This window comes from Neoarius graeffei, chromosome 24 (genome assembly GCF_027579695.1).
Source record: "Neoarius graeffei isolate fNeoGra1 chromosome 24, fNeoGra1.pri, whole genome shotgun sequence".
Taxonomy (NCBI): domain Eukaryota; kingdom Metazoa; phylum Chordata; class Actinopteri; order Siluriformes; family Ariidae; genus Neoarius; species Neoarius graeffei.
This window is the reverse complement of record NC_083592.1, coordinates 30,037,859-30,056,450: the sequence shown is the minus strand read 5'-3', so window position 1 is coordinate 30,056,450 and position 18,592 is coordinate 30,037,859. Positions and strand designations below refer to the sequence as shown.

Genomic DNA, 18,592 nt, shown 5'->3' with positions numbered 1-18,592 from the left:
CCCACAGGGCTGAATACCCCACTTTCCCTACTCATAATTTTCTTCTATTTAGTCATACTTTGTCGATTCATTTGTATGGGTGGTTTGTTTCCTTGACTCTTTGCTGAGTATTGGTACTTCAACAGAATATGACACTAAGTATTATTCTGTCGCTTGTTCAGTTGGCACTAACTTTCTTTTCTAGAAGTTCAGCACTTCTTGTACCTGACTTTTGCATTTGTTGTATGTCGCTCTGGATAAGAGCGTCTGCTAAATGCCTGTAATGTAATGTAATGTAATGTAATGATCTAATACTTTCTACATGAGGTGCAGCTTTGTTATGAATTGTGACACTTTGTGATTGTATAACCGCCATTTTGTTGTTTTGGACACTACCATTCCCACAATGCACCGGGAAATAGCTTCAAAAGTCACGTGATGTTTCTCAAACTTCAGAGTTGCGGAACAGGTTTGCCGAGCTCGCGCTGCTGCAGCTGGACCGCAGTGACTGAGTGAGTCCCGCTTCGCAAAGTGAGAAGGCTTTATAACAGTCGGCTCTATTTTTATATATTTATGGCTCTTAATTACTGTTTTGTTTGTACAGATATGTATTTTGTTGTAACTATGTTTCTGTAAGTCAGCTGGGCTTCGTGTTAAGACAACAACTAGTAACCGCTGCATACCGAGGTAGTAAACAGCTGTTTACTGCAGTGTCACTGAGTCTATAGCTTTAATATATAAACAGGGATGAGAAGACAGCAGGTTTTTACAGCTTCAGCACTTTTCTTTATTATTCAGTGCTGGCTAAGTGTTTACAGCACACTGAGTCAGAGATAAACAGAGGGAAATGTTGTTGTGGTTGTCTCAAGTAAAGTTTATTTGTATAGCGCTTTTAACAATAAACATTGTCCCAGGGCGGCACGATGGTGTAGTGGTTAGCGCTGTCGCCTCACAGCAAGAAGGTCCTGGGTTCGAGCCCCGGGGCCGGCGAGGGCCTTTCTGTGCGGAGTTTGCATGTTCTCCCCGTGTCCGCGTGGGTTTCCTCCGGGTGCTCCGGTTCCCCCCACAGTCCAAAGACATGCAGGTTAGGTTAACTGGTGACTCTAAATTGACCGTAGGTGTGAATGTGAGTGTGAATGGTTGTCTGTGTCTCTGTGTCAGCCCTGTGATGACCTGGCGACTTGTCCAGGGTGTACCCCGCCTTTCGCCCGTAGTCAGCTGGGATAGGCTCCAGCTTGCCTGCGACCCTGTAGAACAGGATAAAGCGGCTAGAGATAATGAGATGAGACATTGTCCCAAAGCAGCTTTACAGAATCTGAATGACCCAAGACATGAGCTAATTTTATCCCTAATCTATCCCCAATAGGGGCGGCACGGTGGTGTAGTGGGTAGCGCTGTCGCCTCACAGCAAGAAGGTCCGGGTTCGAGCCCCATGGCCGCCGAGGGCCTTTCTGTGTGGAGTTTGCATGTTCTCCCCGTGTCCGCGTGGGTTTCCTCCGGGTGCTCCGGTTCCCCCCACAGTCCAAAGACATGCAGGTTAGGTTAACTGGTGACTCTAAATTGACCGTAGGTGTGAGTGTGAATGGTTGTCTGTGTCTATGTGTCAGCCCTGTGATGACCTGGCGACTTGTCCAGGGTGTACCCCGCCTTTCGCCCGTAGTCAGCTGGGGTAGAACAGTAGAGAACAGGATAAAGCGGCTACAGATGATGAGATGAGATGAGATCTATCCCCAATGAGCAAGCCTGTGGCGACAGTGGCAAGGAAAAACTCCCTCAGAGGAACCAGACTCAAAAGGGAACCCATCCTCACCTGGACAACAACATGACTATAACATTAACAGTTTTAACATGAAGTCAGTTTCGTTGATGTTATAACTCTTCATTAATGGAAACTTGAGTGCAAAACTGTTCATGACAACTGCAGTACTAAAGTTAGCAAGTCCACTGTAGTCCTCAGCCCCAAAAGCATTACTGTAAGTGTCCAGAGTGTCCTCCAGGTGTGACTTTCAACTGTCCATATTGGGCCGTCCTCCACAGGAGCGATGCGATGAGACTCCAACCAGACACAGGGCACCAGGATGGATCAGGCAGGTCTGAGGAGCAGAAGACGTCAGCATCCTGATCCCAGGATTGACATGTAACTCAGAGAGACAGACAGTGGGAGAGGGAAGAGAGAGAAAACGCAGGTTGTTAGGTATGCCCAATGTCACCTGAATAAGTCGGTACGGTATACATTTTGCACCGAGTACAAGCAGGGACTCCGGCAAAACTATGATAGCATAACTAAAAGGGGAGAGCCAGAAGGTAACACAGGCATGAGGGAGCCCCGGGACATAAAGCAGCAGCCACTACACCGTCAACAAACTCGAGTGAACAAGCGAGTGGGGGACTCAGCATCCATACATCCCAGTTTACCAAAACACTATATGTCTGAGGACCCTCCAGATCTATACCTCCTTTGTGGTTATAATGGCTGAAACGAAGATAAAACGTACATGGATCTGATTTTATATATATTTTAACTCCAGTCTGTTTACATGTAAACCTGACTAGGGGTGTGTGATATCAGCAAAGAAATTATATATTTCAATATTTTCTGAGATTTTGTTTAACAATAATTAGATTATATTTTTCCTCCTTCTCAAAAGTTTCTGTAAAAGTCTTGTACAAGCTCACTCTTGTTAATAAGATTAACTATTACTTGCTACTGATATTAAGGAAAATGGGTCTGTATTTGTTTTCTTAAAACTGAAGCATCCAAGTGAACATTGAAATCAAACAGTGCTTGTATTATTGAGATGTAACAATGCAAGTAACCCTTTCAAAGTGGCCTACAGGATGTACTTTGTATAAATGTGCACAAAGACCAACAAAAACTCCTAATGAAAGCATTTTTAAACAATCACTTCCTCTTAAAGGGGCTGGTCTTCCTGTCCCAGAATCCTCTCCTCGCAGTAGCGAGTTGCCATTTTAAATGCTAGTAATATTCCCAAAACATCCATTCATCCATTATCTGTAACCGCTTATCCTGTGCAGGGTCGCAGGCAAGCTGGAGCCTATCCCAGCTGACTATGGGCGAGAGGCGGGGTACACCCTGGACAAGTTGCCAGATCATCGCAGGGCTGACACTCAGGTGGTGTTTACATTAGACCGTATCCATCTCGTTTTCGTCGCGGATGCACTGTCCGTGCACATTAAAACGCCGGGAAACGACTCCACAGGTGGAACAACTTGAATCCGCCAGGGCCCACGTATTCAACCCAGTTCGTATCTGATCCGGTGCTGTGTAAACATTGAGGAACGAGGAAACGCAGTGCTGAGCTCTAGCTGACGTCGTCATTGGACAACGTCACTGTGACATCCACCTTCCTGATTCGCTGGCGTTGGGATCACACACACAGCGGCTCAGTCCCGAATCACTGCTCGTGCGCTTCACTCGCGCGCTCTGTGAGCTGCGCAGGGCCGGAGTGCGCACCCTCCAGAGGGCACTCGCTGTTCAGGGCGGAGTGATTTGGAGCGCAGGAGGAAGCGCTGAGCCGCACTGAGGTTTATTTACACATTTCAACTTATTTACCTCCTTCAGGCGCTTAAACTCAGTGAGAACATGAACATCACAGCCAGGTGTGTTTATCTGCTGGAGAAGGTGTTCACTTGCCATCCTTCCACTTGCAAGTGACTTGCACATGCCCGATATGCACTGGGATCATGTGACGTGCCATCTAATTAGTCATGTGATTAGCGTATCCGTGTATTGGCGTTGCTGTGTGCACGCGAATTGTGTATTGGTGTTGCTGTGTGCACGCGAATCGTTTTAAAAACGTTAATCTGATGATCCGCTGATACGGTCTAATGTAAACACCACCATAGAGACAAACAACCATTCATGATCACATTCACACCTACGGTCAATTTAGAGCCATCAATTAGCCTAACCTGCATGTCTTTGGACTGGGGGGGAAACCAGAGCACCCAGAGGAAACCCACACAGACACGGGGAGAACATGCAAACTCCACACAGAAAGCCCTTGTCGGCCACCGGGCTCAAACCCGGAACCTTCTTGCTGTGAAGCGACAAGTGCTAACCACTACACCACCGTACCGCCCATTCCAAAAACAGTCCACTACAATTTGGCGACATCCTACGCCATACACTTTAAACTGTCTTCAATTTCATATTACAGTTGATCAGAGTATCTTGTATTTTAAATTCTTTTAAACGATCCGTTCTGTTTCTGTACATGGTTATTCCATTATAATGGACTTGAGCCACCTCGGCTGTCTCGCAGGTAGCCGCGAATTAAAGAAGGCATGTTTTGTTCAAATCTTCTACGTATGACATGTAGATGAAGGAAAAAGGTCACTAATAGTGAATTTGCAGAGGTTTTGGTGCAGGCAGGTAGCGGCTACATGCTTTCAAAACAAATAATTGGAGCCTGGGAAGGGTGAGCTGGCCCTTTTAATGTAAACAAGACCTGAATTCAAGGCAAATAAAATACTCGTCATATCATATTCTGTATGGCGGTTAGTTTGCAGATGGTCAAGCTGTCTTTAATGACAGCTGATTTGACAGTTTGCAGATTGCTGTCTTTGGAGCAACGTCTGTCTTTTCAAACCCAAACCACCTCCTACGTGATCAAGAGGTCCTACCAACTAAATTTCATGACGTAGATTGCGAGGCTGGTGGTGTCTGTTCACTCATTTTTAACTTACGTTTTTCGGTAGCTACACTAGTTCAGCGTGTGGGACGGTGGCTATGTATGCTTATAGGAGCATGCTACAGGCGTGAATGAGTGGGTGGACTCATGAGGTGTGTTTGACGTGCGACATAGCTCGCACGTCATCAAAACAACAGTTTAGCTGCTATCGGAGACGACACCCTTGGACCTGACCTATATCCGATTACTGTGTTTATATCAATCTCCTGACAAAATGCACCAAGCTGAAACTTTGTATCATTGTGGTTGAACATGAGCCCTAAAGTAGAAGACGTTATTTTCATAGAGTTTCTTCAAAATGTATGAAGAGTTCAGATGATCATGAGTTATAGCCTTAAAATGAGACAAACGAGGAGTAAAAGACCCCTTATTGCTGCTCTGTAAGTCAAGGATCACGTAACTTTTGTTCACCTCAGTCTCATGAGGAATGTGGTTGAAACCAAGGTGGGGTTTACATTAGACCGTATCAGCGGATCATCAGATTAATGTTTTTAAGACGATTAGCGTGCACACAGCAACGCCAATACACGATTCGCGTGCACACAGCAACGCCAATACACGGATACGCTCAGCTCCGCAGGCATCCTGCGCTCCAAATCACTCCGCCCTGAACAGCGAGTGCCCTCTGGAGGGTGCGCACTCCGGCCCTGCGCAGCTCACAGAGCGCGCGAGTGAAGTGCACAAGCAGTGATTCGGGACTGAGCCGCTGTGTGTGTGATCCCAGTGCATATCGGGCATGCGCGTCACTTACCACTTGCAAGTGGAAGGATGGCAAGCCTAAAGACAATCATAACTACACAATGGGCAGTATTTGCATCAGTATTTGCAGTATTTTCATATTTTTATACTCTTTAATGAAAGGTGATACAAGGCGGAAGTCCGCGCTGTTTTTCAGCAGTCGCGTCACATGACCAACGCCAGCGAATCAGGAAGGTGGATGTCACAGTGACGTTGTCCAATGACGACACCAGCTAGAGTTCAGCACAGCGTATCCACGTATTCTCAATGTTTACACAGCACCGGACCAGACACGATCTGGATTGAATACGTGGACCCTGGTGGATTCCCGTTTCCCGGCGTTTCCAGGCGTTTTAATGTAAACGGACAGTGCATCTGCGAAGAAAACGAGACAGATACGGTCTAATGTAAACTTGGCCCAAGACGACACCTTTGACAGTGGAGAATAAACACGTCTGTTGTTTCCACTGTGGTTATTATGGTCTTTATCTGCTTTGTTTTGCCTTAAGGTATTTAATTTTACATTGGCATAAGAGCCAGGATCATGTCCTTGGTCTGCGATGGCCTGAGAAACGTCCTCATGGACAGCCTAGTTCCTGTAGCTCCTCTGAGTTGTTTTTGTTTTTGAATGGTTATTGGCTCACAAATTTATGACAACTTATTCTATCCACATTCGCCTGATATGAGCAATCACGCATTCTGATTGGCTACTCTACTACTAGGATATCAGCTAATATACCATGAGTAGAGAAAAACAAAATGGTGGCACATGTTGCTGAACCAACAGAGGATGAAATAAAAAAAAAAAAAACTACTCAGAAACAAAACCCTAAAAATACCAAAAAAAGCAACAAAATATGGACTGAAAGTATTTGATGGTAAGAACGTATCCTTTAATTTTTCAAGAATTATTATTATAGCATTTTTCACAAATTGCTACTGTCATTTTGCCAGTTTGTTTATATTCTAAGCAGAAATGATTTTGTTGGACGTTTTGTATAAAGTTTTTACTGATTGAATTTGCAAAAAAAAAACAACTCCGTTTCTCAAAATCCAGTGAACGTGGATAGAATAAAACAGTTATTCCACTCAATCCTGTGAGATCCATAGCCGATGAGGCGCGTAGTGCTATCAGCTCATGTATTAGGGCTGCAACTAACGATTATTTTAATAATCGATTAATCTGTCGATTATTTTTTCGATTAATCGATGAATCAGATAAAAAACAAACAAAAAAGCATTAATTTCCAACCCTTTATTCAAAAAAAAAATTCACAGTGCAAAAAATCTTTAGTGCAAAAACATGTTGATCCTTGATCATCCCTGAGCAGTAAAAAAATAAAATAATAAAAAAAAATATATAGGCTTTTTAAAAATAAAGTGCACAAAAAGAGGTATATATTTTTAAAGGGATCTGAGTGGTTAGAACAATAAATAAATTATAAAAAAATAAAGAAAAATACAAATCAGAAAACACAGATGCACAAACTCATACACACACACACACTCTCTCTCTCTCACTCCCTTTGCTCAGACACTTTGCATTGCAATGCAAAAATGTGAGCATGTCCACATGCTCCTGACTCAGGTTCGCTCTCTTCTTGGAGGCTGTTTCCTGCTGCAGAAAACAGACGCTCAGATGGTGTTGAGGTGGTAACACACTTATGGCCCTTTTCCACTACCCGTTTTCAGCTCGCTTCAGCTCATTTCAGCCCGACACGGCTCACGTTTCGACTACCTCAAAACAGCACGACTCGGCTCGCTTCAGCCCTGCTTAGCACCCAAAACTCGCACGGTTTTGGAGTAGGGCTGAAGCGAGCCAAACCGAGCTGAGTGAGGCTGGGGGTGTGAGCAGACACTCCCCTGTGCACTGATTGGTGAGGAGGAGTGTCTTCACATGCCCACACACGCCCCGCGAGCACGCTGGGATCTGTAAACACCATAAACCCGGAAGAATTACGAATTACGAGAATTTCTGAAGCCTTTTGCGCCTCGCCTCATCTATACGCTCTTGCCAGTATCTGTTGTCGGTGACAACAAGCCACAGAACCAAGACCAGCAACACTAACGACTCCATGTCCTCCATGTTTATTGTTTACTATCCGGGTCGTGAGACTACCGCTTAAAAGATCACTGATGTCACTGTTTGCGCTGCTTAACGACATCACCTGACGTCCACCCACTTTCGCTAACTCCACCCAATGTGTCCACCCACTTCCAGCCAGCACGGTTCAGCGCGGTTGTAGTCGAAATGCAACTCCAACAGCCCCGCTCAGCTCGACTCAGCACGGCACGGCTCAGCCCGACTCAGCCGCGTTTGTAGTGGAAAAGCGGCGTTATTCGTTTTGTTTAGCGTGAAATGCTCCCACACTTTAGATGATTTTGGTCGCACTGGTTTCTCCGCTTCCGCCATGTTTCTAAACAACTCCGCTCTGAGCTCAACTCTGCTTGTTTGGCTGGCATCCAGCTTAATGGTGCATTACTGCCACCTTCTGCTCCGGAGTGTGAACTCCGCGCTCAACTCAAACCAGAGACTTTTTTAAAAATAGAACGACTTTGTTCAAACGGTCTGTGACTTTGTAATCGCGCGACATGACGAATCGATAATGAAATTCGTTGCCAACACTTTTAATAATCGATTTTTATCGATTTTATTGATTCGTTGTTGCAGCCCTGTCATGTATGACTCGATTTCGTGGAATAATTGTTAATTATTTAATCTGGACTACACAGACTATCCACAGACCACCTTCTACAATTCATGTATGTTTGCGTGCCAAATGCGTCACTTTGGCTGATTTGTTAACAGTTGCTGTATAACACTGCTGATTGACTTCAGAATTAACAGGATTTGAGCATTTAGATGCGAGTCAAATTAACCAGATATCAGCAACATTTCAGATTTGGAGCCTTGTTTGACTGATGTGGAAAAATCCTATCCGAGCTGTTTACACGTATTCGACAATATCTGTGCCAGATGTGGGAGGGAAGGGGAGGGGGGACTGGGTTTGTTTGTCAGTGTAAACGCAGCCTAAGTGATTTCATTGCTTTATCCCACAGCACACAGCAGATGTTTAATTATTTTACAACTACCAAGTCATCATTCAGTCTCTTACTCGCTATAATACAGTTGTCTACTTGGCCTTACATACCTCCATCATGACCCTGATTCCTAGTGCACTATTATGCCGCTTTTCCACTACAAACGCGGCTGAGCCGTGCCGTGCTGAGTCGAGCTGAGTCGAGCTGAGTGGGGCTGTTGGAGTTGCATTTCGACTACAACCGCGCTGAACCGTGCTGGCTGGAAGTGGGTGGACACATTGGGTGGAGTTAGTGAAAGTGGGTGGACGTCAGGTGATGTCGTTAAGCAGCGCAAACAGTGACATCAGTGACAGTGGCGGAACAAGTCAGAGCCGGGCCGGGGGCGGGGCAAATGACCGGGCCCTTTATTAAAGCTTATCATAACATCATTTTAGGCTACAAAATGTCTGCAACTGCGGTGTTTACCAATTTCAACACTACCGGGTGCAACTATGTTATTTAGTACATCAAGTCCTTCAAACGAACATGTAACTCAGAAACAAAAAACATTAGGATACTGTACATGGCTCATAATAAAACATCAATAGCCTATACTGTGCACATTATTTGAAGGGCATACGAATGAGCGCTCAGAGGCTGCAACGGTGACAGGAAGAGTCAGAAATAAAAGGAGGGCGGTGCAAACCTCACTGAATGCACTGTGTTTACCAATTTCAACACTACGGGGTGCAACTATGTTATTTTGTACATTAAGTCCTTCAAACGAACATGTAACTCAGAAACAAAAAAACATTAGGTGACATACTGTACATGGCTCATAATAAAACATCAATAGCCTACTGCGTGCATTATTTGAAGGGCATACGACGAGCCTTGCGCTCCGCGAACTCGTCCACGATGCTCTGTATGTCACTGATTCAGTGAGCTTTTAAGCGGTAGTCTCACGACCCGAATAGTAAACAATAAACATGGAGGACATGGAGTCGTTAGTGTTGCTGGTCTTGGTGCTGTGGCTTGTTGTCACCGACAACGCCAACAGATACTGGCAAGAGCGTATAGATGAGGCGAGGCGCATAAGGCTTCAGAAATTCTCGTAATTCGTAATTCTTCTTCTTCCGGGTTTGCAGTGTTTACAGATCCCAGCGCGCTCGCGGGGCGTGTGTGGGCATGTGAGGACACTCCTCCTCACCAATCAGTGCACAGGGGAGTGTCTGCTCACGCCCCCAACCTCACTCGGCACGGCTTGGCTCGCTTCAGCCCCACTCCAAAACGGTGCGAGTTTTAGGTGCTAAGCAGGGCTGAAACGAGCTGAGTCGTGTTGGTTTTTGGTAGTCGAAACGCGAGCCGTGTCGGGCTGAAGTGAGCTGAAGCGAGCTGAAGTGAGCTGAAAAAGGGTAGTGGAAAAGGGCCATTAACGTCATTTAATCACAACTTTTTTCCAGAAATAAACTATACAAGTAAAATGGGCCGGGATGAAGTGTTGGCTTGTTATTTGTCATGTTTCTGGGTTGTTGTGGTGTCTCACATTTCCTTTGTTTATGTCAGATAGGCAATGACACAAGCCTGTATATAAACACTGTTTATCTAAGTCTCAAATGAGCACTTTCAAAAATAAGGATGCCTGTGATTGGGGAAATTTGCTGACACAAACCTTTTCTCTGCTGAGTAGCTTGAAAGTGGCGTTCGGGGTTTAGAAACTCCTCCCATTACTGCCCAGTAAACTTTCCACAGATCCACGTCCTTTATTTAAGGACTCCATAACGGCCCATTATACTGAGAGCTGTTTATAGTTCTCTGTGATCTTTTCTGAAGCAGTTTCTCAGCTGACTTTCAGTCTGTGTGAGACTGTTTTGTAGCACAGGTCTATAAAATCAATGAGGCTCCGTCATGGGACTGTGTGAAATAACATTGCTCAATTCATGGCCCAAGGTCCATTCTGCTAGTAAAGCATTTGCAAATAAACTTTAGACCTAGTCAGGAGCTTCCTTTCTATGCATTTGATTTACGGTGTTTCACTTAAAATGAAGTCAGATTGTTTGTTTTTTTTAATTACCCATTTATAGTTACATTTAACGTTGTGGAACATCCACAAGACAAGCTAGCTCCCCTTATCACTTGTGTTATAACAACTATCAACAGCCATTCCTTTACAGACCTCACTTTTTTTGGTCTTTCTCTCACTCTCTTTTTCTGAAAAAAAAACAAACAAAATGCAAATACAAATTCATGACAATGTGAATCAGTGAAATGAAATAAAAAATTAATTGCAGTTCATCAGGCTGGATAACTTTAGTTTTTCCTAGCTGTAATTGTTGTTTAGGCAGCAGAGGACACAATAATGTAAAATAATGGGAATCCGTGTGACTTCACCCAAGGTGGAAGTAATGCAGTTCTAATGCTGTGAAAACACACACATGCACACAAACAGATCTAAAACAGGAAAGAGCTGTTGTGATTGCACTAATAGATTTAATAAGAAATTAGAGCTCTCCTTATGCAGACTGATGAAAGCAAAAGGGAGGAAAAGAGAAGAAAAGGAAGCAGTTGTTTTCATAAATGGTTAAGGAAAGGCCGATTTGTTATTAGCTCTCTGTCCGTAAGCCTGATGAGTTATTACCATGGTGTGGCGTCTGTTGTCTAAAATTCACTTAAATTGTATCTCCTCCATCAGTTCTCCACGGATTTCCATTTGAAAGAACTCATCACTCCACACAAAACTTAGCCGTTGTTTTGTGAATTTTTATTTATTTATTTTTGCTAAGGAGTTAATTAGGCCAAATTAACGAATTTTCCAGGCCTCTCACTGGAATTCTCATGTCTCATCCAATTTCAGTTTTGGGTAGTTCTTCCCATGAAGAACAAAACTTGGTCATTTGTTTGTTTATTTTCCTGTTGTAAACAATTTGTTTACAACTGTTTATTTTCAGTTAAATTGTGTTTCCTCCCTCAGTTCTCAATGGATTTCAGTTCTGATTTTTTTTTTTAAAGAACTAGACCTTCTGCACAAAACTTGGTCATTGTATTGCAAATCTTTGCGAACGCATGAGTACTTAGGTCAACTTAACACATTTTCTTCTGACTAGAATTGTATCTCCTCTCTCATTGATCATGCGAGTTCAGTTCTGATTGATGTTTTGGGCCGATCTTCCCTTAAACAAAATTTAGTCCTTTTGATTTTCCTGTTGTAAACAATTTGTCGTGGAGGTCGGTCCTCTCTCACGTTGTCACATTTCAGTTCTGTTTGATGTTTTGGTTGTCATGGCGGTTTTGATGGCAGTCCAGATGAGCCATTATGGCCTTGAAGTTCTGGTTATTAATATTTTGTCATATTTAATAAAAGGAATATTTTAGTTAATAGGCTGTTATTTTACTCCAAACTTTATAAATGTTGGTGAATGTTTGTTTATTAAGTAAAAGAAATGTGTGGCTTTTTTTATTTAAATTTATTTAACAAAAGGAAAACTGAAATTGAGAATATGAAAATAAATGTTGACTTTTTTTTGGAAATAATTTTCTTTACTAATCTCTCTCCTTCCTCCCAAAAAAAAATACAAATATGGGTAAATCAAATCATGAACCCAATATTGTGGATTGAATCATGACTTGAGTGAATTGTTACATGCCAAATGTAAGAACAAGTACATTTAATATAAACATTTTAATTACATCTGGTACCTGCTATCAGTCATGGTTTGTTTATGGTTATTTATTTCATAATGCACTTATTTTTAAATAGTAACAATAAATGTAGCTTTCTGCTAATATCCTTTTCTTGTCTCTTACAGAAATACGCTGATTTCTGAATGTGAAACAGAAAGGTGTTGGCAAGTAATGTGCAGTACCTGCCTGCACATCCATTCCGACCAATGAACAAAAGCCTTTTACTGAATGCTCAGAGTATCTCTTGGAGGTTACAAAGATGTACCAAATTGTACCAGCGACAGCTGGGGATATTGGCCTTGGTGGCATGCGCGAGTACATGCCGCCAAAGAAAAGAGTGGATCGGCGTGGACGTCAGCTGATTGCATCAAGCTTGTTTGGGGCAGTGCTAGTCATTGCAGCAGTGGCAGCTTGGTGCTATTATTTTGTGTCTCTCCGTAAGGCAGATCTGCTGAAGACTGAACTGCTAGAACTCAACAAAGATGGCTTTGTCATCCACAGTCAAGCTGGAGCAGTCATCTTCCGAATGGCATTTAGGTACGTGAATTCATTTGGTACTATTCATTTACATGTTTCCGTGCAGTCTGTTTGTTTGTTTAGAACAAGTACAATTAAGTCACGATTGGTGGTTTATTTTTTTTTTTTCTCTCATCAGGTCAGGTTCCCTTGATTTGGACTCGTGCTCGAAGGAAGGCAGAATTCTGAGTTGCAGCCGATCCAGTGGAGGAAAGCTTAATTTCTTCATTGAAACTGTGAGACCCAAGGACACAGTGATGTGTTACCGTGTGCGCTGGGAGGAGCTTGATGTGTACCGTGCTGTAGAACATGCCATGGCCTATAATGGCTCTCACTGGTATGGTGGGGCAGAGTCCTGGTCCCAGCACTGGCCGATTGTTTTTGCGGGAAACCAGGAACCCAAACCTTTCATTACTAGTGATGTCAGTTCGAATCAGCCAGATTTTGGGGGCATCCTGGAGCGCTACTGGCTCTCTTCCAATGCAACTGCTATCAAAATCAATGACTCGGTCCCTTTCCATCTTGGCTGGGATGAGAACAGCAAGATGCTGCGATTCCAGGCACGGTACGACAACAGTCCATATAAGCCTGACCCTGCACTGCCTGTCCATGCTGAGCTGAGCTATCGGGTTTGTGTTGGGTATGATGTCACTTCTATACATAAATACATGGTCCGTCGTTATTTTAACAAACCCAATAAAGTTCCTTCAGAGGCGGTTTTTAGGTGGCCAATTTGGTCCACATGGGCCTTGCACAAGACTGAAGTGGACCAGGAGAAGCTACTGACCTATGCGTCTGAGATTCAAGCACATGGCTTCAACTGCAGTCATCTGGAGCTGGATGATCGATATACGATAAGCTATGGAGAGTTCGAATTTGATCCAGTCAAGTTCCCTAATGCAACTCGTATGTTTCAGAAACTTAGAAATGATGGGTTTGAAGTCACCCTCTGGACCCATCCCTTTGTGAACTACAACTCCACTAACTTTGGAGTTGGAGTGGAAAGGGGGCTCTTTGTGCGAGAACCTACTGGCGAGTTGCCTGCCTTGATTCGGTGGTGGAATGGTATTGGTGGCATTTTAGATTTCACCAATCCAGAAACCCGCGAGTGGTATGCCTCACACCTCCGTGCCTTAAAGAACAAATACGTGATAGCTTCCTTCAAGTTTGATGCTGGGGAAACCAGCTACCTGCCCCAGCAGTTCAGAACCTTCATGCCCCTGCATGATCCCAGTGTATTCACTCGCCGCTACAGCGAGATGGCGATCCCCTTCAGTGACCGTGCTGAACTGCGTGCTGGGTATCAATCCCAGAACATCTCCTGCTTCTTCCGGATCACTGACCGTGACTCAGTCTGGGGCTACGGCCTGGGGCTCAAGTCAATCATCCCTACTGTGCTAACTGTTAGCATTCTAGGTTACCAGTTTGTTCTCCCAGACATGATTGGTGGAAATGCTTACCCAAACCGCACTGAAGGAAATCGGGGACTCCCTGACCGGGAGCTCTACATCCGCTGGCTGGAACTGCTAGCATTTATGCCAACTATGGAGTTCTCCATCCCACCATGGCTGTATGACGATGAGGTTGTAGAGATCGCTAGGAAGTTTACAAGACTTCATGAGACCCTGGTGGCCCCTCGAGTGCTCGAACTTGCTGGAGAAGTGTTGGACACTGGAGATCCTATCATTCGCCCTCTGTGGTGGATCGCTATAGGCGATGAGGCTGCCTACAAAATCGATTCACAGTTTCTCATAGGGGACGACCTTATGGTAGCACCAGTTCTTGAGCCAGGCAAGCAAGAGAGAGATATTTACCTCCCAGCAGGCAGATGGAGGAGCTACAAGGGTGAACTTTTTGACAAAGGGCCGATGCATCTTACTGACTACCCTGTGGACTTGGATGAGATTGCCTACTTTGTGTGGTCAGGATGATACAAACATAAAAGGGAAATGTTTGTACAACAGACCCAAATGGCTGTTTCACTTCTACTGAACAAGCACACTTTCTTTCCTCATGTTCGTGTGCCTTGTATTTGGTATGCCACTGTAACTAGCATTCGTAAAATTATATTTGAATGTTTTCTTACAGTTTAACAAATTTGTATACCTCTCATTAGAAACAAAAATGTTCAGAAATGGAAATTGGGACAGTGGAAGATACCACTTTTGATTTTACCTGTTGAGAGAAATGTACGCTTTATCCTTTTAAGATTGAAGTTCTGTCACATGTTCCTGGTAGTCCTGGAAATGTATTAATTTTGTACAGTACCAGTCTAAAGTGTGGACATACCTACTAATTTGTATGATTTTTCTCCATTGTAAAACAATCCTGAAGATATCAAACTAAGGAAATAACATAGAACATGTATAGAATTATGTGGTAAACAAAAGTCCATCCATTATTTGTAACCGCTTATCCTGTGCAGGGTCGCGGGCAAACTGGAGCCTATTCCAGCTGACTATTGCCGCTTTTCCACTACAAACGCAGCTGAGCCGTGCGGTGCTGAGTCGAGCTGAGTCGAGCTGAGCGGGGCTGTTGGAGTTGCATTTCGACTACAACCGCGCTGAACCGTGCTGGCTGGAAGTGGGTGGACACATTGGGTGGAGTTAGCGAAAGTGGGTGGACGTCACGTGATGTCGTTAAGCAGCGCAAACAGTGACATCAGTGAGCTTTTAAGCGGTAGTCTCACGACCCGGATAGTAAACAATAAACATGGAGGACATGGAGTCGTTAGTGTTGCTGGTCTTGGTGCTGTGGCTTGTCGTCACCGACAACGCCAACAGATACTGGCAAGAGCGTATAGATGAGGCGAGGCGCATAAGGCTTCAGAAATTCTCGTAATTCGTAATTATTCTTCTTCCGGGTTTGCGGTGTGTACAGATCCCAGCGTGCTCGCGGGGCGTGTGTGGGCATGTGAGGACACTCCTCCTCACCAATCAGTGCACAGGGGAGTGTCTGCTCACGCCCCCAGCCTCACTCGGCTCGCTTTGGCTCGCTTCAGCCCTACTCCAAAACGGTGCGAGTTTTAGGGGCTAAGCAGGGCTGAAGCGAACCGAGTCGTGCTGTTTTTTGGTAGTCGAAACGCGAGCCGTGTCGGGCTGAAGTGAGCTGAAAAAGGGTAGTGGAAAAGGGCCATATGGCTGAGAGGCGGGGTACACCCTGGACAAGTCACGAAATCATCGCAGGGCAGACACAGAGACAAACAACCATTCACACACAGTCAATTTAGAGCCACCAATTAACCTAACCTGCATGTCTTTGGACTGTGGGGGAAACCAGAGCACCCATAGGAAACCCACACAGACATGGGAAGAACATGCAAACTCCACACAGAAAGGCCCCTGTTGGCCCCTGGGCTTGAACCCAGAACCTTCTTGCTGTGAGGCGACCGTGTTCACTACAACACCACCATACCACCAATAAACAAAAGTGTTAAAGAAAATCCGTCTCATATTTTAGATTCTTCAAAGTATCCACCGTTTACCTTGATGCTTTGCACACTATTATCATTATCTTAACCAGCTTCGTGAGGGAGTCACCTGGAATGCTTTTCAATTAACAGTTGTGCCTTGTCAAAAGTTAACTGGTGCAATTTCCTGCCTTCTTAATGCATTTGAGATCAAATAAATAATAAAAATACAGTAAATAGCCCTATTCCACAACTGTAGTAATCCATATTATGTCAAGAACTGCTCAACTAAGTAAAGAGAAACATCATCCATCATTACTTTAAGACATGAAGTGTCTCTTAATTAATAAAAATAAAGTAAAAAAATTGAATTAAAAGGTGTGTCCAAACTTTGGAATGGCACTGTATTAGAAAGGAACCTACAAAATGGAGAGGGACAAATGTAAATTCTGATCACATTCCATTATCACAAGGAAAGTGAATGTTGTAGTGGAACGCTGGGAGTTTTACATATGATGGTACATTACTACCTGGTTTGACCAGCAATGCATTAAAAAGAAAGCACAATAGGAAACATCAGACCTCAGTTAATAGGAAACAGAAGTGTATTTTTTTTCTGTTTTCTTTAGTATTCTTGAAAATGTCCAAAAACTACTGACCATGCCATACAGAGGGCGAGTATTCTGAAACTGCTCTAAAGACACATGATGTACATAGTATACAGCATCACCGTGAATATGTAAACAAGTTATTCATGTTCAGGGTTTTTTTTCCTCCCGTCTTGCTGGTTATTAATTTTGTGAGTTGCATTTTATATTGTTTTGTGTGCTTTTTGCTTGCCGTTGCTTCAACAATTTAAGGTGAATGACCGAGCAGTAAGATTTATTTATAATAAATCTGAAGTGGCTTAGAAGCCTGAATTGGGGAGAAAAATGATGTCTGTATTCCACTGATGGTACTGTGAATTAAATTCCTTTCCAGATTATTTAAACAGCAAGAGATAATCGAACCATCCTCTGTAACAAAGTAATATAATCCTTCCCTGTCAGATTTAAACTGGAAAGTTGTCAAGTCTATTTATTGTTGATTGTTTGCAAATAAACCTACTTTTCAAGATCATTTTGTGTGTAGCAGGTAACAGTGTGTCATAGTATATCACTGCAATGACTTATATGACTCCGAGGGCCAAAATAAAGTCAAGCTATGGGTGGATGGCACAGAGGAATGCTCAGTGGTGAAGCATAATGGTTAAGTCAAAGATTAATGAGGGAAGCTGAAATAAAACTGCAGTGTCTGCAGGAAAATAGGTTGAAATTGTTGAGTTATAAATCTCACATTTCTCTCCCTCTAAAGTGCACAATCTGCAAGAGAAAGTCGCTCAATCATAATAAAAATATTTTAGTCAAAAAAAGGACATGCACCCTTACATTTATCACACTTTCAAATCTGTAAATTTAGACTTAGATGTTCCAGATTTGGTGCCATTGATTCAAACCTCCTGCAGATGGAACCCACCTTATTTAAACCTGCCATCTTAGGTCTGGTGCTCTCTTCACTATTGAAGTGTGTGGTGTCATCATACCAAGATTTAAAGGCAAGGCAAGTTTATTTATATAGCGCATTTCATACACAGTGGCAGTTCAGTGTGCTTTACAGAGGTAAAAGCAAAACCGTAAACAATAGAAAATAAAATTACATAAAATAAAGGGGGAAGAAGAGAGAAAAAAATAAGAATTCAACAATAGTAGAAATAAAATAATAAAATGAAGTAAAAGTTCAGTAAAAAAAACAGCAGAATAAAATAGAATAAAAGTTAAGTAAAGTTTAAAACATGCAGAGACTGTAAAAGTTAAGTAAAGTTTAAAACATGTAAAGATGATATTAATAATTTAGCAGAAAGCATCTGAAAACAGCTTGGTCTTTAATCTAGATTTGAAGCTGCCAACAGCAGGAGCATTTTTGATGTCCTCTGGCAGTTGGTTCCATAGCTGTACTGCATAGTAGCTAAAAGCTGCTTCACCACACTTTGTTTTAACAACAGGTTTTACCAGTAAATTTTGCTGCTGCGATCTGGTAGATCTGATTGAGTTAGGCCGCTGCAACATATCAGAGAGGTCATTGGGCCCTGTACCATTTAGAGATTTGTACACCAGCAGCAATGCTTGAAAGTCAATTCTGTAGCTTACTGGAAGCCAGTGAAGGGACCTTAGAATTGGAGTAATGTGCTCTGTTCTTTTTGTTCGTGTGAGAACCCTAGCCGCTGCATTTTGAACCAGCTGAAGTCGTTTGATGGTCTTTTTTGGCAGGCCTGTGAAAAGGCCATTGCAGTAATCAACCCTATTAGAGATGAAGGCGTGTATAAGTTTTTCTCATCTCATTATCTCTAGCCGCTTTATCCTGTTCTACAGGGTCGCAGGCAAGCTGGAGCCTATCCCAGCTGACTACGGGTGAAAGGCGGGGTACACCCTGGACAAGTCGCCAGGCCATCACAGGGCTGACACAGACACAGACAACCATTCACACTCACATTCAC

At 43.4% G+C, this 18,592-nt stretch overlaps 1 protein-coding gene across 3 annotated transcripts; it reads left to right on the top strand.

Moving 5' to 3' along the window:
- Positions 1–439: 439 nt before the first annotated feature.
- si:ch211-117c19.1 (myogenesis-regulating glycosidase) lies at positions 440–17,178 on the top strand. Of its 3 annotated transcripts, XM_060907010.1 has the most exons (4): positions 440–491; positions 2,017–2,173; positions 12,260–12,671; positions 12,790–17,178. In XM_060907010.1, the coding sequence occupies exons 3-4, from the start codon at positions 12,394–12,396 to the stop codon at positions 14,579–14,581; spliced, it is 2,070 nt and encodes a 689-aa protein (XP_060762993.1). In that variant the 5' UTR covers positions 440–491; positions 2,017–2,173; positions 12,260–12,393; the 3' UTR covers positions 14,582–17,178. The 3 variants fall into 3 exon arrangements, with proteins under 3 accessions (XP_060762993.1, XP_060762995.1, XP_060762994.1); XM_060907012.1 differs by lacking the exon at positions 2,017–2,173 and having other exon boundaries at positions 443–491; XM_060907011.1 differs by lacking the exon at positions 2,017–2,173 and having other exon boundaries at positions 444–510.
- Positions 17,179–18,592: the final 1,414 nt, after the last annotated feature.

What these genes read in the sequence shown, in the direction of transcription:
- si:ch211-117c19.1 (XM_060907010.1), top strand. Translation starts at nt 12,394, where the DNA reads ATGTACCAAATTGTACCAGCGACAGCTGGGGATATTGGCCTTGGTGGC. An exon ending in ATCTTCCGAATGGCATTTAG is followed by an intron (nt 12,672 to 12,789) that starts GTACGTGAATTC and finishes TTCTCTCATCAG; the next exon opens with GTCAGGTTCCCTTGATTTGG.